This window comes from Pteronotus mesoamericanus, unplaced genomic scaffold (assembly GCF_021234165.1).
Source record: "Pteronotus mesoamericanus isolate MK-2021 breed Mesoamerican mustached bat unplaced genomic scaffold, CSHL_Meso_final scaffold_165, whole genome shotgun sequence".
NCBI classification, from domain to species: domain Eukaryota; kingdom Metazoa; phylum Chordata; class Mammalia; order Chiroptera; family Mormoopidae; genus Pteronotus; species Pteronotus mesoamericanus.
Genome location: NW_026555307.1, coordinates 9,342,195 through 9,359,377, shown reverse-complemented (window position 1 = coordinate 9,359,377; position 17,183 = coordinate 9,342,195). Strand labels below are relative to the sequence as shown.

The 17,183-nt window shown below is 47.0% G+C and overlaps 1 protein-coding gene across 2 annotated transcripts in view; it reads right to left on the bottom strand.

Annotated features, from left to right (window-relative positions):
* The window catches only part of SIPA1L3 (signal induced proliferation associated 1 like 3), a 247,115-nt gene that overhangs the window by 9,865 nt on the left and 220,067 nt on the right, over positions 1 to 17,183 (bottom strand). For both annotated transcript variants that reach the window (XM_054589095.1, XM_054589094.1), the window contains exons 16-18: positions 14,139 to 14,360; positions 1,969 to 2,134; positions 967 to 1,213 (exon numbers count right to left, since the gene is read on the bottom strand). In XM_054589095.1, coding sequence (XP_054445070.1) covers positions 967 to 1,213; positions 1,969 to 2,134; positions 14,139 to 14,360 — 635 coding nt within the window. The remainder of the gene's footprint in view (positions 1 to 966; positions 1,214 to 1,968; positions 2,135 to 14,138; positions 14,361 to 17,183) is intronic.

The window sequence follows — 17,183 nt, the reverse complement described above, 5'->3', positions numbered from 1 at the left end:
TGAGTCCCAAAACGCCAGGTAGGAGTATGAATCCAGACACTATGGCAATAGGGAGCCAAGAGAGGATTTTAAGCAGAGACAGACCCCCTCAAAAAAGCCCCAGAGCTTCTTCCATCCCATCCCCTGTGATACAAGAGGGTCCATCTAGACAATACAAGACCCAACCCTTCAGCTAAAACCCTTGGGGAGACTTATCTCTGGAATCCGTATTTGTTTGGACTTGGGAAAGCTGTGCTGTATATGACTTAGCACACTCAGAGGGATCAGGCAGCAACCATATTCAAAACACTAGCATGCTGCAATGAACTATGCAGGTAGTCAGGAAGGACCATAAAGAGCCTCCCATGCGCTCATGTTGGGTTGTGCTGTCCTGCACGCCTGGCCCTACCTTCTGCAACCCCCTTCAGTTTTAGAGCTTTTGGGGTATGGGAAAGGGATTACAAGGTAGACCAAAGGCTTTTAGATGGGGGCTTTGTGCACAGTGCCCCCTCCATGGGGGACACTCAGCAATATTTGCTGGATGACTGATGAATAAAGGGATGGATGAACCACATCCCTGTACCACTCTCTCCCTGGGCAGATCTGGGGGACTCAGGTAGGTAAAGTGACGTTCATTAGGTCATCTGCTTGGTACTGGAACAGGGAGCGGGGCAGGGGGTTGGCTGACGCAAATCCCTGATCCTCAGGGCCCCACATGACTGTATCTGGGAAGGCTCAACTCCCATTTCTGGTGTCAGATGACCCCAGTCCTTGGGTCCTCCAGATTCCTAGCTGACCCCCCGAGGCTTGGCCAACAATCCTTTGCTTTGGGTCACACCCAGGAGTTCATCTGCTGACCTTCTTTAAGTTCATGTTGCACCCCAGTTTCCTCTCTCAGCTGACTCCGATGACTTCTGGCCTTTGATCTCCCACCATCTCCCTACTCTGGCGTAACTCTCCTGCCAGCCCCAGGTTACCCAGGCTCACATTTCTTCTCTGGGAAGCTGTTGCCAGGGGCAGGGATGGTGCTGAGGCCGCTGCCAGGTGGGTAGAGGTGCTGGTGCTGGCGGCGGGCGGGCAGCGTGCTGGAGGGGAAGGCGCAGGTGCTGGTGAAGAGCACGTCGCTGGGCAGGCCCCCGTCCAGGCTGGCCGGGTTGGCAAAGCTTGGCTCACGCCGCCCACTGCACAGACTCTCATCAGACAGTGTCCGCTGCAGACTCTTCTGTGGTGACTGCTGTTGAGACAAGGAAGGGATGCGGGGTGTGGTCATGGCCTGGCTCATGGTCACTGTCATCAGAGGCTCCTTCTTGTCCTGGATATCTGTGGTTCTTACTCACCCAGCATCCATCTTTGTTCCCTTGCTGGTCAAAGCATACCAATTTCTCCCTGGGGATTCTTCTTCCCTCACCTGCAGGCCACCTGGTTCTGGAGGGCCAAGTCTACCCACCAGTGCCAGGTAAGGTTAGGGGAGGTGGTGTGGCCCAAGATGGACCAGTGAGAGCCAGTCATTGCTGAGGACCACTGAGGATAGGGGGCTGTCTTCCTCTAATGTTAAGGGATAGAGCTCTCTTAGTCCCCACAAGAGTATCTGCTTGAGAGTGAGACCAGTCAGGGGTAGGTGGGGTATAGAGGGACCAAGGACAACTGCTCTTTTGGCCCCTAGGAACGCTGCCTCTACTTTTGGTCCCTGTGGTTGAGTGGGTGGGGGCTGCTTCCACCGTGGGCTCCATGAGGACTTGAGTGCCTCTAAGAGCATCTCCCCCAATCACATGAGGTCCTGTAGGGTGGAATAAATCTCCTGTGTGCCCACCAAGCTGCTTTACACTGAGCTTCTGTCCCTGACCAATGTCCTGAGTTCTGGCCATGAAGTCACATACACCCAAACAGGGCTGGCAGGGATTGAAGGCCGAGGCCTTGCAGGAAGAGGCTGGAGTGACCTCAGGGAGGTACGTCCTCCTCCCTCACCCTCCTATACCGCCCGCTACATACTCCTGCATCTCTGTCCTGCTCTGGAGCCAGGTTGTCCATGATGATGAGCTTCTTCAGGTCATCCTCGATGGTGGACTTATAGTTCTTCCGTGGGGAACGGAGGTCGCGGAGGGACGCTCTCAACCGTGGCTGCCCAAAGACATTTTTCGTGTTGGTGTCCACCTGCCTTGAATGAGAAGGTCAGAGTCAGAGGGATCTCGGGGAGGCTGGAGCTGCTTCTCAAAGTTGTCCTGACCCAAGGCCTGCTGTCACTGGGTGAATGAATGCAGCCTTCTCTACCTCACTTGTGTGTGAAGAGGGACCTTGTTTATTCTCCAATCGCTCACCCCTCAAATACTGCCTGGCAACCTACTCTGCACCATGCCTGTTCCTGGAGGGGGTGTAGCAGTGAACATGGAGCCGACCTCCAGTTGGGGAGCCAGATGGTGAGCAAATGAACAGAGAGATCCCAGAATGTGAGGTAGAAAGAGGTGTTCTGAAGAAAAATAAAGCTGGGTAAATGGACAGAATGATGGGGATGGAGGATGGCCTTTCTGAGGGGGTGAAGTGGGAACACGGGTGGTGAGTCTGAGGACTGGAGGGGTGGAGTGGAGTGAGCGAGGGCAGGGTGATGGGAAGTGAGGTCTGCATGGGGACTGGGCAGACTGTGCGGGAACTCACGAGCCACTGTGAGGACTTGGATGCCATGTGGGGAGGCTCAGCAGTTCTGAGCTGAGTGCTAAGTCTTGATTCTCATTTTAGAGGGACTGCTCTGGTTGCTGAACAGAAAAGTGACCCTCATGGAGGTAGGGACAAGAGTGGAAGCAAGGAGACAGTGAGGAAACTCTGTAGGTGAGATGAGAGTGGCCTACATCAGGACTTCCGGCCACACAAGAGGAATGGGGTCGCACAGAGAAGGAACCCCCCAGGGGGACTGATCCCCACATGCAAGTGGTGGGCCACAGGCAGCAGACCTCTGGCCTGGGTGTTCTAGGGGCTGTCTTCAGCTTTCCCTAGCTTCGGTTTCCTCATTCGTCACATGGATAAGAGAGCTCACGCATCATGAGGTAACTGAGGGGTGCTGGAGCACCTCAAATTTCCCATCCCTGCTTTCTACTAGGCTTCCTGTTCCAGAAGTTGGTCTGTGAGCCCGAGTCACTGTAATCACCCCCTCAAAGCTGACCCTGCACTGCCTTCCAGAACACTCTGTGGCTTAAAAGCCACTAAAGCACAGCCCTAGAGACAGACAGACCTGGATTTGAATCCTCACTCTGCTTGTTCCTGCCATGAGACCCCGGGCAAGTGATACCACCATTCTCGCCCTCGGTTTGCTCTTCAGAAAAATATGCTGATCTCATGGCATTGTGGGGTTTGCTGCAAAGCCCTTGGGCAGCATCTGACACAGCGTGATTCTTGGGAAGTGAGGGCTGCCCTTGTAACTATTTGCTTGGGCTGACCAGCACTTTGAACTGCACAGTCTCTCTGCTGCTCCCTTACCCCACCTGCTGGCTCCACAGCTCCCTGACCCTCTTCTGGGGCTCACATCCTCCACTCCTGGGACTTACCCTGAGACCTCCCCTTGTCTTCTTTTTTTAAAAAAATATTCTATTTATTTTTAGAAAGAGGGGACGGAAGGGAGAAAGACAGGGAGGGAAACATCGATAGGTTGCCTCTCTCACACCCCCAATCAGAGACCTGCCTTGCAACCCAGGCATGTGCCCTGACCAGGAACCGAACTGGTGACCTTTCTGTCCACAGGATGATGCCCAACCCACTGAGCCACACCTGTCAGGACTCCTCCTGCCTTCTGATTGTGGCTCAGCCTTTGGGCTCAGGTCTTACTTCCCCGGTGAAAACTTGGTCTCTGACCTGAGGTGCTGCCACTCAGGAGAGAAGAAGCAACAGCTAACAGGAGCACAGCCCTCCTGACGCTGAAGGCACCATCCACCATCCTGAGGACCCCGTGTAAGTTGTCTAATCTGCACAGCAGCTCTCCCCAGGAGCCACTGTTACTATCACTCCCATTGAACAGGCAGGAAACTGAGGCACAGAGAGATGAAGTAACTCTGCAGTAATTGTCCAGAGTCACACAGCCTCTACGTGGAGATTCCTGCCAAGGCCCCCAGGCTGCAGAGCCCATAGGTGCCACTGTCGTGCTTGACTGTCATGTTCATATCATAGAGATGGCATGAAAAAAGACACGTTAGTGGAACACAATCACTTTTTTTTAAAAAAAAATTGGCTTTTAGATGCAGGAAAAAAGCTGGAAGAAATGATGAACAATGATTAGCTCTGGGAGGTGGGAGTCATTAGGAAGTGGAAAAATGGACTGACTTTTCACCTTATACCCTTCTAACTGTCTTAGTTTATTTTACCATAATCACGTTGTAATAATAAAAATAACTAATTTTAAAAAAAGTAACACATAGACTTCCATCATTTTGTAACTCAAGAAAGAAAAAGAGCCCTGGATGGTGCTGCTCTGTGGGTTGGGTGTTGTCCTGCAAACTGAAAGGCCGCCAGTTTGATTCCCAGTCAGGGCACTTGCCTGGGTTGTGGGCCAGATGCCTGGTTGAGAGTGTGCCAAGAGGCAACCAGTTGATGTTTCTCTCCCTCTCTTTCTCCCTCCCTCCCCGTCTCTCTAAAAATAAATAAAGTAGAAAAAAAGTCTTTGAACCCATGAAGAAAAAAGATGCCTTGGGCCTCCTGAGGTTTTTGAAGTGTACATTTTTCCCCTCGTTTTCTCAGCTCTCAGCTCTGGGATCTTAACAAAGAAAGGAAGAGAGGTGGCAAGTTTTTCTTGTTAGGTCATATTTTCTCAAATTAGAATTCCAGGTTTAAGGTAATTCGGGCTGTTATAGTGTTCTCTGGGCAAGTGAAAAGCTTCAGATCTAAGAGAGAAACAGAGACAGACAGAGAGAGAACGAGATGCACATGACCCAAAGAGTATTCTGTTCTTCCCATGGAAGCTGGAAGGGGACCCACTCTTCACCTGTCCCTTTACACTTTATCATTTCCCAGAATCCCCTGCATAGGGAAGTGCAAGCATGCTGTCTGCTGTGCCCATTGATGGTGGGGAGGAAGGAAGTCAGGCCTTCAGTTCATCTACAGCAAGAAAGTGCAATTACCCATGAGGTTCTCCTCTGACAGAGGTATAAAAAAGACCTGCTGAAAACTTCATTTTATTTTTTAAAAAGATTTTTATTTATTTATTTTCAGAGAGAGAAACATCAATGTGTGAGAGATACATCAACTGGTTGCCTCTTGAACGCTCTCAAATGGGGGCCTGGCCTGCAACCCAGGCATGTGCCCTGACTGGGAATCGAGCCAGCAACCTTTCAGTTCGCAGGCCGGCACTCAATCCACTGAGCCACACAAGCTGGGGCCCGCTAAAAACTTTAAAACATGCTCTCTCTCTGCCCTAGAAGTCCTACTTCTGAGCGTGGGCCCTTCAGAAAGGTCCACATCAACCCACATGTGCCAGGTATACGAGGATACTTCATGGGGTCCTGTCTGTAGGGTAAATACAGAAGGAGGGGAAAGGCAAGGCCCTACAGCGAAGGATGGCAAGGCACCACAGAACGATTCTGTGTAGCTGCTAAAAAGAAGTGAAGCCAGTCCATACGACACAGGAAGAGGTTTTCCCAGGTAGGTCATGGGAATGAAGAAGTGGTATGAAATCTTTTTTTAGAAAACAAAACTCACACACAGCTTAGCTTGATATACTGAGGTTCACCATACTCTCAGCTCCTAAACTGGATATATGGGGGATTCATTTTCTAAAAACATTTTTAACCACAGCCCACAAAGTCCCAAACAATCTTCCCTGGCCCCTTTCTGTCCTCATCGCCTTCTGCACAGGCATTCTAAGATTCCTTAAAACACACCAGGCATGCTCCTGCCCCAGGGCCTTTGCACTGGCTTTTCTGACTGCCTAGAGTACCCAGCTAGCATTCCCCATGAATAGCAACTTCTCATCCATCCAGCTTAGCTCAAATGTCACCTCCTCCGAGGGGCCTCCCCTGACCACTCGACTTCCTGGTACTCCCTCCTAGCCCAGGCACACTCAATCACGCAATCCTGTGCTCCCTTACTGAATTCACCTCATGAGGATTTGTTGTGTGTTCTATGCATCTGTGTTTCCCCTCTTCCCACCTCACTTGCAGCCTTCTGCATTGTGTCCAGTCAGGAATAGGGCTGCCACATAAGGTAGTTAAATGTAGTTGTTAAATGAATATCACATGGAACCAACCTTTCTTCCTTCCTCTCTCCCTCTTTCTTCCCTTCCTTCTAAGCAACCTCCCTACTTATCTTCTTCCTTCCTTCCTGCTTTTCTCTCTTCCTTCCTTTTACAACAAGCTTAAATGCCTTTTATAAAACAGAAGAGGTACTCTGAAAAGTTAAGCCAAAAGAACACGAGTATTCCTTCCCCACTGTTTGTATTCATTTGCTAAAATCTCCTTCTCAGGACCCCAGGATGGCTTGGACTAATGGGCGTATTCTTATTTCTACAGTGGAAGGCTGGCTCACCAGAAGAAATCAGGCTAGTACTCTCTCTCCTGACCCTCAAATCTGCATCTGTCTTACCTACTGCAGGTTACGTGGCCTGACACTATTAGTGGGCTGCTGTGACATGTCTAAAGGGAAAAACTAAATTCAGTCTGCAGAACCCAATTGATCATTTTTGCTCTTCCTCTCTTTTTTCTGGAAGAATTTTTCCCATGTGTTTTCTAAATTGCAAATTCTAAGCAATAATTTACAATGGCATTAATTCCAGGTTTAAAAAAAAAAAGGGGGGGAAAAAAACAAGCCAAACTGGGCTTCTGTAGCTCTGATCTTTCTCCTTTTTCTCAGGATCTCTGGTCTCCCTAATTGTCAGAATCTAATGACCTCTGAGGATAACATGAACCACTGCCTGACTGTTAGAAAGAAGAAACCGCCTTCAATATGTTAATATGGAACTGTCACCAAGATAGTTGAAAACAAGTGAAAAAGGCAGAAGTGCAGAGACAGGAGGTGACCGCAGCAATAAATAAAAGTGGGGCAAAGGAAGCACTCTGTCACATATGCTTGGTCAAGTCTGGCACTTTTCTGGAAGGATGCAGAAGAAAGGAAACAATGGTTGCTTCTGGAGAGAGGAGCTGGATGGCTGGGAGCCGGGGAAGGGAGAGAGGCTCAGTTTTCACTGAAAACAGCAAACTTTTTTGGTACTAGGTTTGTTTTGTTTTTTAAAACTCTGGGCATATTTTATGTTTCAAAACACAAATGAAAACACCCAGAAGGATGTACCCTCTCCTCAAAGTTATAGCACTGTACAGAATCTCTAATTTGCCCATGTTGTCTGAAATTGGATTTTGTCACGTTGTGGAATTAAACCACTTGAATTTGAAAAGAATAAGAAGACAGAAAAATGATAAACGGTCTGCAGTTAGGACCCTGACAACACGACTTATTTTTCCTGTGACTGAAGGGTCAGAGGTGGAAGGCAGCCAAAGGCTCCAACTTGGTTGGGTCTGATCCCAGCTGACTTGGAGTTTGGGGCTCCAACTGGGGCAGCTCCCTTGGGGAGGGTTAATTAAGTTAATTAGCACCACTGTCAGCCTGCCTGAGCTGGGGGTTCTGCCAACTCACTGCCGAGGACACTCATGGGTCTGTACTTCAGGCAGTAGGTGGAGTTTCCTGGAAGGGTGGCTGTAGAGGTTGCAGAGTTGGGGGGCAACCCTGATATGGGGTGGGGATATCAGGGAGAGGGCTTCCTCAGCTCCTTCTGTGGCTGCACTGTGCTGGAACCCAGAGGCCCTAAACCTTAAAAAGGAGGGCACCCAAATGCCAGGTATCGACCAACACAAGACGCCACTGTCTGTCACAGCCAACAAAGACCAGGCACTTCTTTATGACTCACTCATGCCACCCCCGGGACGAAGGTACTCTTGAATCTTTGTCTTTTAAAGCTGGGGAACCTGAGGCACAGTGAATAAAGACACCCAGAACCCACCTCTGCCTGATGCTCTGAGCCACCCCGAGATTGTCTCATGACGTAAGCAGAGTTCAATGTGCACAAATAGTGTCTTTGGCAGCTCCCTGTGATGTGGGCCCTCACCTGGGGCCAGTGTGTCTTGTGTGGCTGCATTTATTCTTCACGGCAATTGTGAGAGGCAGGTACTACCACCTCCTCACTCTACAGGCAAGGGCACTGATGCTCTGATGGGCTCTGACACATGATGACAGAAGAGCTGGGATGTGAACTGAGGTGAACTCAGAAGACTGTTCTTGACTGCAGTTTTAGCAGCAACAGAGCTCACTTCCTGAGTACTCACTCTCTCCCAGGCCCTGGCTACCCTTCACATGCATTATTTCATCTCATCTCCTCAGTGGTCCTACATGAGGCAGGGCTGCCCCTCTTATGCATGAGGGGGCTTGGGACCTGGGTCCTTGGGTGCTTGCCCTCCTAATCTCCACTCCACTCTTAAGGCAACGACAGAGGCTGTTCCCTAGGACCTGCATCATCCTCACTGGGTCCTGGGTCTGTGGGGACACAGACCAGCAGCCAGGGGCTTACACACACATAAATCACAACAACCCTCTTTGCTGTGGCTGACCTGCGCAGCACTCAGCTCTCTGAGGCATCTCAGGGTAGCCAAGGGGCCCCTAACCTGCAGGGGTACCACAAGCCCTTCAACTGGGGCAAGACCAGGACAGGTGAGGGCTGCTGGTAGCCTGACCTTTTTCATTAGTCTGGACAGCCATTCACCTAGTCACACCCTCACCTGCTAAACACTGTGCAGCTTGAACTTGGGGCGGGGCGGGGCGGGGTAGTCTCACTTGGATTAACTGATTAAGTTTGCACAACAACCCTGATGGTAGGGACTGACATCCCTGCTTAAAGAGAGGGAAACTTGGGATTGTAAACTGATGCAGCATGGACTTTTCTCAGAAAGTTAAAAATAGAACTATCATATGATCCAGAAATTCTACTCTGGGTATTTATCTGAAGAAATACAAAACACTACTTTGAAAAGACATATGGGTCTCTATGTTCACTGCAGCATTATTTACAGTAGCCAAGATATGGAAGCAACCTAAGTGCCCACTGATAGATAAGTGGATAAAGAAGATGTGGTATACACACACACACACACACACACACACACACACACACAGCGCAATATTACCCATAAAAAGGAATGAAATCTTCCCACTTGTGACAACATGGATGGACCTAGAGAGTACTGTGCTGAGTGAAATAAGTCGGACAGAGAAGGACAAATATCTCATGATTTTACTTATATGTGGAGTTTAAAAACAAACGAACAGAAACAAAATCATAGATACAGAGAACATTTGATGATTACTAGATGGGAGGGGGTTGTAGGGGACAGGTAGAAAGGGGAAAGGAATTAAGAGGTTCAGATTATCAGTTATAAAAACAGTCATGAGGATGTAAAGTACAGCGCAGGGAATATAGTCGATCATACTATAGTAACTGTATTGTGCCAGGTGGGTACTAGACTTAATGGGTAGATCACTTAATAAGTTGCATAAATGTCTAATCATATCTTATACACCTGAAACTAAGTTTTAAAAAATTTTAAAAAGTAAAGAGAGGGGCCCTGGCTGGTGTGGTTCAGTGGATTGAGTGCTGGCCTGCAAACTGAAAGGTCGCCAGTTCGATTCCAAGTCAGAGCACATGCCTGGGTTGTAGGCCAGGTCCCCAGGTGGGGTGGGGGTGTGAGAAGCAATTGATTGCTGTATCTCTCACACATCCATGTTTCTCTCTCTTTTTCCTTCTCTTCCCCTATCTCTAAAAATAAATAAATAAATAAAAAAAAAAAAAAAAGAGAGGGAGTAAGTAACCAATCAGGGATTCCCACCCTGACCCCCATGCTATTCTGCCCCTTTGTAGGTTGGGAGGGCAGGCCAATGAATCAGGAGTCCTGAGACAAAGGGGTCAAAGTGGGGCTGCTGGCCTGCCCCCAGCACTGGCTGGGGCCTGCAGCAGAAGGGCAGAGCATGAGGGACTTTCTGTGACAGATGCTCTCTGACCCCTCCGCACACCGATTCTCTGTCCTTCACTAGCTCACTCTGTCTTTTGTTCACCAGAGCATGTGCTCAAACATAAGGGGGAGCGCCAAATACAGGAGAGATTGTCCCCTCTAAGAAACTGATCCTCATAAAATATGAATCACTGCCCTGTGCGAGCATCTTCTTTGAGTCTCTCATATGACGAGATGCTCAGTTAGTTATCTTACCAGGCATGGCTCCTGGTCCTGCCACTTCCTGGCTGGGTAACCTGGGCTAGGTGCTGTGCCTCAGTTTCCTCACCTGGAAATGGGAGTAGAAACAGGGTTCCCTTCATGGGGTAGCCAGGAGGATAACTGGGGCCAAACCATGTGGAGTATTGTGGATGAAGGCAGGGAACCCTGTGCTGGCTGCAACCACTGTCATTCCTCTAAAGGATGCACAGCCTTAGCCATGACCTGAATCAGTGAACGAGGAGGCAAAGAAATATAGGAGATAGATTTGGTAATTACTCCTGGAGGGGATGGGCTCATAATATGTGGGGACAAAAATTACAAAACCAACAATCATATTTGCAGTGAATAACCTTAACTGACTGAGTGAATTTGGGCAAGTGGCTTAACCATTCTGTACCTCAATTTTCCTCATCCGGAAAATGGGACGTGAAGGAAACTACATCTCACCATTCTGTAGTGAGGACTGAATGAGTTACTGCAGGTAAGGGGCTTGCAATAGTGCTTGACAGAGCAGGTGTGTAAATGTAGGTAAATAAGTTATGCAAATGAGTTCTTATGCCTTGATATAAAATTTCAGCAATAGCATCATACAGGTTAAAAAAGAAAACATATTTAATTTCAAATAATTTAGGTGGAAGTGACGATGTTTTCTGAAAAACTAGGTTAGTGACTCAAATGTATCTCTAACAACGACAAAGATACTATCTCCAAAATGCTCAGGGACAGTTTGAACAAGACAGCTTTATGAAATGGGAACATATGGACCAAAACAATAATTCTAAATTAACATCTTGTGCATATGAAAAAAATAGATGTATCAATTAATGAATCTTATAAGAATCCGTGAAAGTATTTGTGTTCCCAAATATTTTATGGATTTAGTTTACATATGTTTATACACATGTAAAAAGCCTTTCTGAGAAAAATTTAGGTGTGTGTTTGCTTAGATTTGTCATGTGTCCAGGTCTATTTTCTGAGCACCTACTATGTATTGGGCCCTGATTGGGGTTCAGGTGTCTCTGCTCCCCTAAATCTCGCAGTCTGGTAGATGCGATAGAGGAAGTTGCTAGCAAATGACTGTCTTATGTGCCCTGGGATTTTTCTCCATGAAAAACAGCAGTGTAGGGTTGGGAGGGATGAGCCTGGATGGGGGTTAGAAGGGCTTCTCTGAGGACGGCATTTCTGTGCTAATATCTGAAGGCTTGTGTTATGTGTCACCCCACAAAAGATAAGTCCTAAACCCACGAATCTCAGAATGTGACCTTATTTGGAAACAGGGTCTTTATGGAGGTAATTAAGCTAAAATGAAGCTATTAAGGTGGACCCTAATCCAATATGACTGCTGTTCTTATGGAAAAGGGAATGTGGACAGAGACATGCACACAGGGAGAAGACCATGTGAAGACGAAAGCAGAGATTGGAGTGAAGTATTTATGAGCCAAGAAATCCCAGATTGCCAGCAAATCAGCAGAAGATGGGGGAGAAGTGTGCAACAGAGTCTCCTTCATGGCCCTCAGAAGAAACTATTCCTGCAGATACCTTGGTCTCAGACTTTTAACCTCCAGAACTGTGAGACAATAAATTTCTGTTGCTGAGCCACTCAGTCTGTGGTACTTTGTCTCAGCAGCCGGAGCACACCAATACAATAGGGGCAGGAGTGAGCCAGTATGGGTGGGGGCACTTCCGCAGAGGGAACAGCACACAGGGGATGGGTGGCCAGAGCAGCTGCCACTGTGGAGAAGTGTAACAGAATGGGCAGGGTCTGACCCCTTGGCCGCCCTGAAAAGTAGGGACTTTTTAAGATCTTATGGGGTTGAGGTGAGAACGAGATGCATGGCTCATATATTCACTGATGGAAAACCAGAGTGCTAGGCAGGTTATAAGCAATCAAGACAGTGGCACCTGCTTTCCTGTGGGGTAAACAGGCAGTGGAACAGAGAAAAGTGACAGAATGACGGCAGGGACCGTGGCTGAGGAGATGACATTGGACTGAGCCCCTCTAGTTCAGTCAGAAGATCTGGAGGAATTCCAGACATTGTTGAGCCTCTGCAGAGGCCCTGAGGCCTGTATTTGGCGAATTTGAGTGGCAAGAGGCCATTGTGGCTAGAGAGGAGTGAGCAAGGTGAAGAGTAGGAAGACATGAGGGCAGGGAGATGAGGGGGTTGGTCAAGCAGGGTCTGGAAAGGAGTTTGGGCAAAACACATGGTGCACTGGTGCCTGGAACAAAGTATGTCCTCAGTAAATATGAGACTTTATCATTTTTCCTGGGAGCGGGGAAGCCGCTGGGGGTTTTAGTCAGGGGAGATGATGAGAACCTAGTTTTCAGCGTGTCCTGGCTGGCTGGCAGGTGTGTGAACTGGATTCTTAGTGTGAGCTCAGCAGGGACCATCCCCAGGGACCTGGCTTCTGTCTCCTGACACCTCTGTCCTCGCAGCTCTGTCATCCACACATGTGAATAGCTCCATCGAGGTCATGAAGGATGATGTTAGAGATAGGATGGAGGAGGATAGGCCTGCTCCTAACCAACAGAAAAGGAGCCCTGGACCAGGGTTCCCAGGCTCTGATCCAAGTTCCATCTGTTACCAGCGTGTAAGTCTGGGGCTCAGCTGTCTTGGAGCTCTTGTGAGGATTCACTGAATTCGCTGACATACAGGAGCTTAAAGCTGAGACTGGCATACAGTAAGTACTTATTAAATGTTAGATATCATATCCATCTACTTAAAAAAAACAAAAACCCTTTCTTAACTGCATACTCCTCTCTTTTGTTTTACAGAAAAACCCTTCAAATGAGCTTCACACACAGCTGCCTCCAATTCTGCTCCATCTTTTTCTGCACCTTCACGAGACTCGTTCTGACACTCAGGTGTCAGGTTCATCCCACCTGACTGCTCCCAGTCCAACACCCTTGGGCTCCTGGGACCCCATATTAGTCTGGGTTCCTCTTCACATTCTCTGTGCCTGGAGGGGCCTCAGGCCCGGTCTTACACCTCCCTTCTTCTCTACCTACATTCTGGTCCTTGGTAAGCTCCTCCAGCATTGTGCTTTCATGCTGACAACACCCACATTTCTCTCTCCAGCCTGACCTCTCCCCTGATCTCCAGACTCCTTACCTGACTGCTTCCTTGATGTCCTTTGCACATCACAAACATAACCATCTAGGACTGAACTCTGGAGCTCCACCCAAGCCTACTTCTTGCTCAGTCCCATCTCAGTTCAAGGCAAATGTACCCTTCAGGCCATAAGACCTGCTGTCATCTTCTACCTTGCCCTCTCTTGCACCACAGCCAATCTGCTAGCAACCGTGTCAGCTCCCTTTGCAGAGAATCTATCCGGAAAGCAACCCTTCTTGGCCTCCACCCTTTCTGGCTCCCTTGTCTCTTGCCTGGACTGTCACAGCAGGTCCTCATAGGCCCTGTCCCGCTGGCAGTTGCAGGGACCCTGTGAACACCCAATTTAGGTCATGTTGCTCCTCTGCTCCATACCCTCCTGTGGCACCACCTCATTTACAGCAGATGCCAAGGCCATTAGAGGTGGCCCGCAAAACCCTCCATGATCTGTCCCCATAGACTTTCTGACGTCATGTGCTCCACTGTTCTAGCTACACTGGTCTTCCTCCCACTGACCAAGCATGCTCCGGCCTCGGATCTTTGCCGTTGCTATTCCCTCTGCCTGGAATGTTCTCCATCCAGACACCACACAGTGCTAGCAACTGTCTGACCTATTGCACGCTTTTCTTTCTATTGCCCATCTTCTGAGCCAAAATCTCAGCTTCCTGAGGGCAGGGACCTGTGTGCCAGTTCACAGCTGTATTCCCCGTGTAGAGATTGGCACAATGTCCTGATGATGGGTGACTGAGATGTCACCCTCTTCCCTGTCTTGAGACACCAGACTTGGCTCCTGCAGCACCTTACTGGGACTGGGTGCCCAGGCACTTACTTCTTTGGGTCAGTGAAGGGGAGTGGTCGTGGCGGGGGCTCATCTGTTCTCTTCCATCCTGTTGGGTGTTTATTGCGCATGGGCTGCTTAGAGAAGAAGGACTTGGGGACAGAGGCAGAGAGCTGGAAGGGGCTGGACTGGGCCAGCTGTGAAGGCCGAGGAGTCTCTGCACTGGTAGTTTTGTAAACCTGAGCAGGGTAGCCAGCTCTCGAGTTCATGTCACTGCAAAGTAAAAACAAAAGAATTAAGTAATCACATTCATCCCACATCAGAAAACCAATCTGTTTAAATTTACTCTTGGGGAATAAAAAAAGTTCATTTACACATGAGAGACATAAATACATTACTGCTACAGAAAATTCTAAATGAACAGCTATCTGCACAGCACTCAGTCCCACCCCAGGAATGCCCCTCTAGCACATTTGGTACCTCTATGGGAATCTAACAACGTCACCCACTTGGGTGGATGACCTCCTATGAGATTCCTTGTCTTCTGGGCACAATCTCCATATCCGAAGGTAGGGGTCCTGCTTGCCTGTCTATAGGTAACCATGGTTTACAGTTTGTTCTCTGGCCTTAACCTTTTCCTATGTAAATATTACAAATATATACAATCATAGTAACAGGATCTTTTTTTTTGGGGGGGGTGATGGGTGGAAGAATTGTTTTCAAATAACGGTTATGTTAATATATTGTTTTGTAACGTGGGTTTTTTTAAAAACTTAAAATATATCTTGTGATATCTTCATTCAAAAAAATTTGAAGGCACACCTACGACATATCAGACTCTATTCCAAGTTATCTAAAACCACAGCTCAATATTCCAAATACTGAATTGCTGTGGGATTAATGATTTAACGAATCTCATGCTATTGACTAGGACCCAACTCTTGGAGACCCAACTGCTTACACTACTGAGGCAATCAACTTTTAAATAAAATTTCAGTTCCATTTTGAGTAAAGGGTATTTAATGAGAAAATTAATGCCTTTGGAGTGTAAGTCAATAAATCCTTTTTGAAGGTTAATTTAGCAATATTAAATGGTAGAACTTTTGACTATGGCCAAATGAGATGGCAAATCCTCTCCCCCAAAAGCACAAATTTGACGAAAACAACCATTTCAGCATTTTGTAAATTGACCAAGGGCATATAATAATCCAAGAATCATTTGTACTTGAAAAACTGAACTTCAGGTAAGAACAGAGACATCTGAAGCATTTTGGCCTGGGGCTCCTCCCATATCCCCCTGCCCAATTCAATGAACAAGGAAGTTCAGCCACAGCAGAACCTCTGGGACAGCATCAAGCCTACCAACATATGTACATCAAGAGTTTCATGAGGAGAAGAGAGAAAGGGGCAGAAGAAAGGTTTGAAGAAATAACAGCTGAAAACTCCCCAAATCTGATGAAACACATTCATCTACATATGTGAGAAACTCAACAAACCCCAAGCAGAATAAATATAAAGATATTCACACCCAGAAAAAGAGCTGAAATTCAAACACTAAGAATAAAATCCTGAAAGCATTAACAGAAAAAGGATTCATCATGCACAGAGGAGTGGCAATATAGTCAGCTGCTAACTTCATTAGAAACAATGGAATGAAATGACATTTTCAAAGGGCTGAAAGAAAAAACTGTCAGCCAAGAATTCTCTATCCAGCAAAACTATCCTACACAACCGAAGGCAAGATAAAGATATTTTCTCAAATAAACAATGACTGAGAAAATGCATTGCTAGCACATCTGCCTAAAAAGTAATACAAGAAGCCCTCAGGCTAAAATAACTGAAAGTGGTGACCTGAATCTATATGGAGAAATGAAGAATCCAAGATGGTAAATTTGTGGGTTAGAATGAAAGACTATACAGATTTATGTCTTCTTATTTCTTCTCCAACTTCCTTAAAAATATAAGTTATGTAAGGCAATAATACTACTAATATATTGTTGGGCTTGTAACATATATGACAAAACAGCACAGAGGAGGGGAAGAGAAGGGGGCTATATTGGAGAAAAGTGTTTATGTTTTATTGGAATTAAGTTAGTATTAATCTGAATTACCCTGATGCATATTTTAACAACTAAAAAATAGCCAAAAATCAAGAGCAATCCAAACAGTATACTAAAATACATTTATTTAATACAGAAGGCAGTAAAGAAAGACGAGCAAGATAGATAGACATATAGAAAACCAAGAACAAAATGGCAACTGTGAACCCATTCATTACCAGTAGTTTCATTTAACACAAATATGTATTTAAAGATTTTAATGATTTATTTTTAGAGAAAGGGAAAGGGAGGGAGAAGGAGGGAAGAGAAATGTGCATGAGAAACATTGATCGGTTGCCTCTCACGCAACCACAACATGACCCGCAACCCAGGCATGTGCCCTAACAGGGAATCAAACTGGGGACCTTTTGATTTGCGGGACAATGCCCAACCTGCTGGGCCACACCAGTTGAGGCTAAATGTAAATGCTTAAGCACCCCAATTAAAAGGAAGGAATTATCAGACTGGATTTTTAAAAAAGCAAGCTCCAACTACATGTTTTCTACAATTTAGCAACATTTATTAATGGAGCTGAGGGTGCACATTTGTTGGGGGATGTCCAGAGAGCTATGGAGTATATAACACTTGGAGTCGACTTTGTCAACTATGGTCAGGAGGGACTCTCCCAAGGAGGCAATGGCATCTGAGCTGAGAAATGAAGAATGAGTAGCATCAATCTAACCCATGATGTCCCAGAAATCCATGCCACAGAAAAGCCTGAACAAGTACATATAGGCACATATACTTGGATGGTCACTGCAGTGCTGAGTGTAATCAAGAAAAGTTGGACATAGCCTGAATGTCTTTTCATAGATTAAAGAGACCACTCTATATTGTATGATTATTGGACATTTTTTGTTTTGTCTTTTTACAAAAAGAAATGTAAGGTTTTTCCCCAACTGTGGGTAATGAAATCAATTTAGTGGGTCTTGACCATTATTAAGGGTGAAGAAGAGAAATATAAGAGTATAAAAACCATCAGTGAGCATCGTGTGAG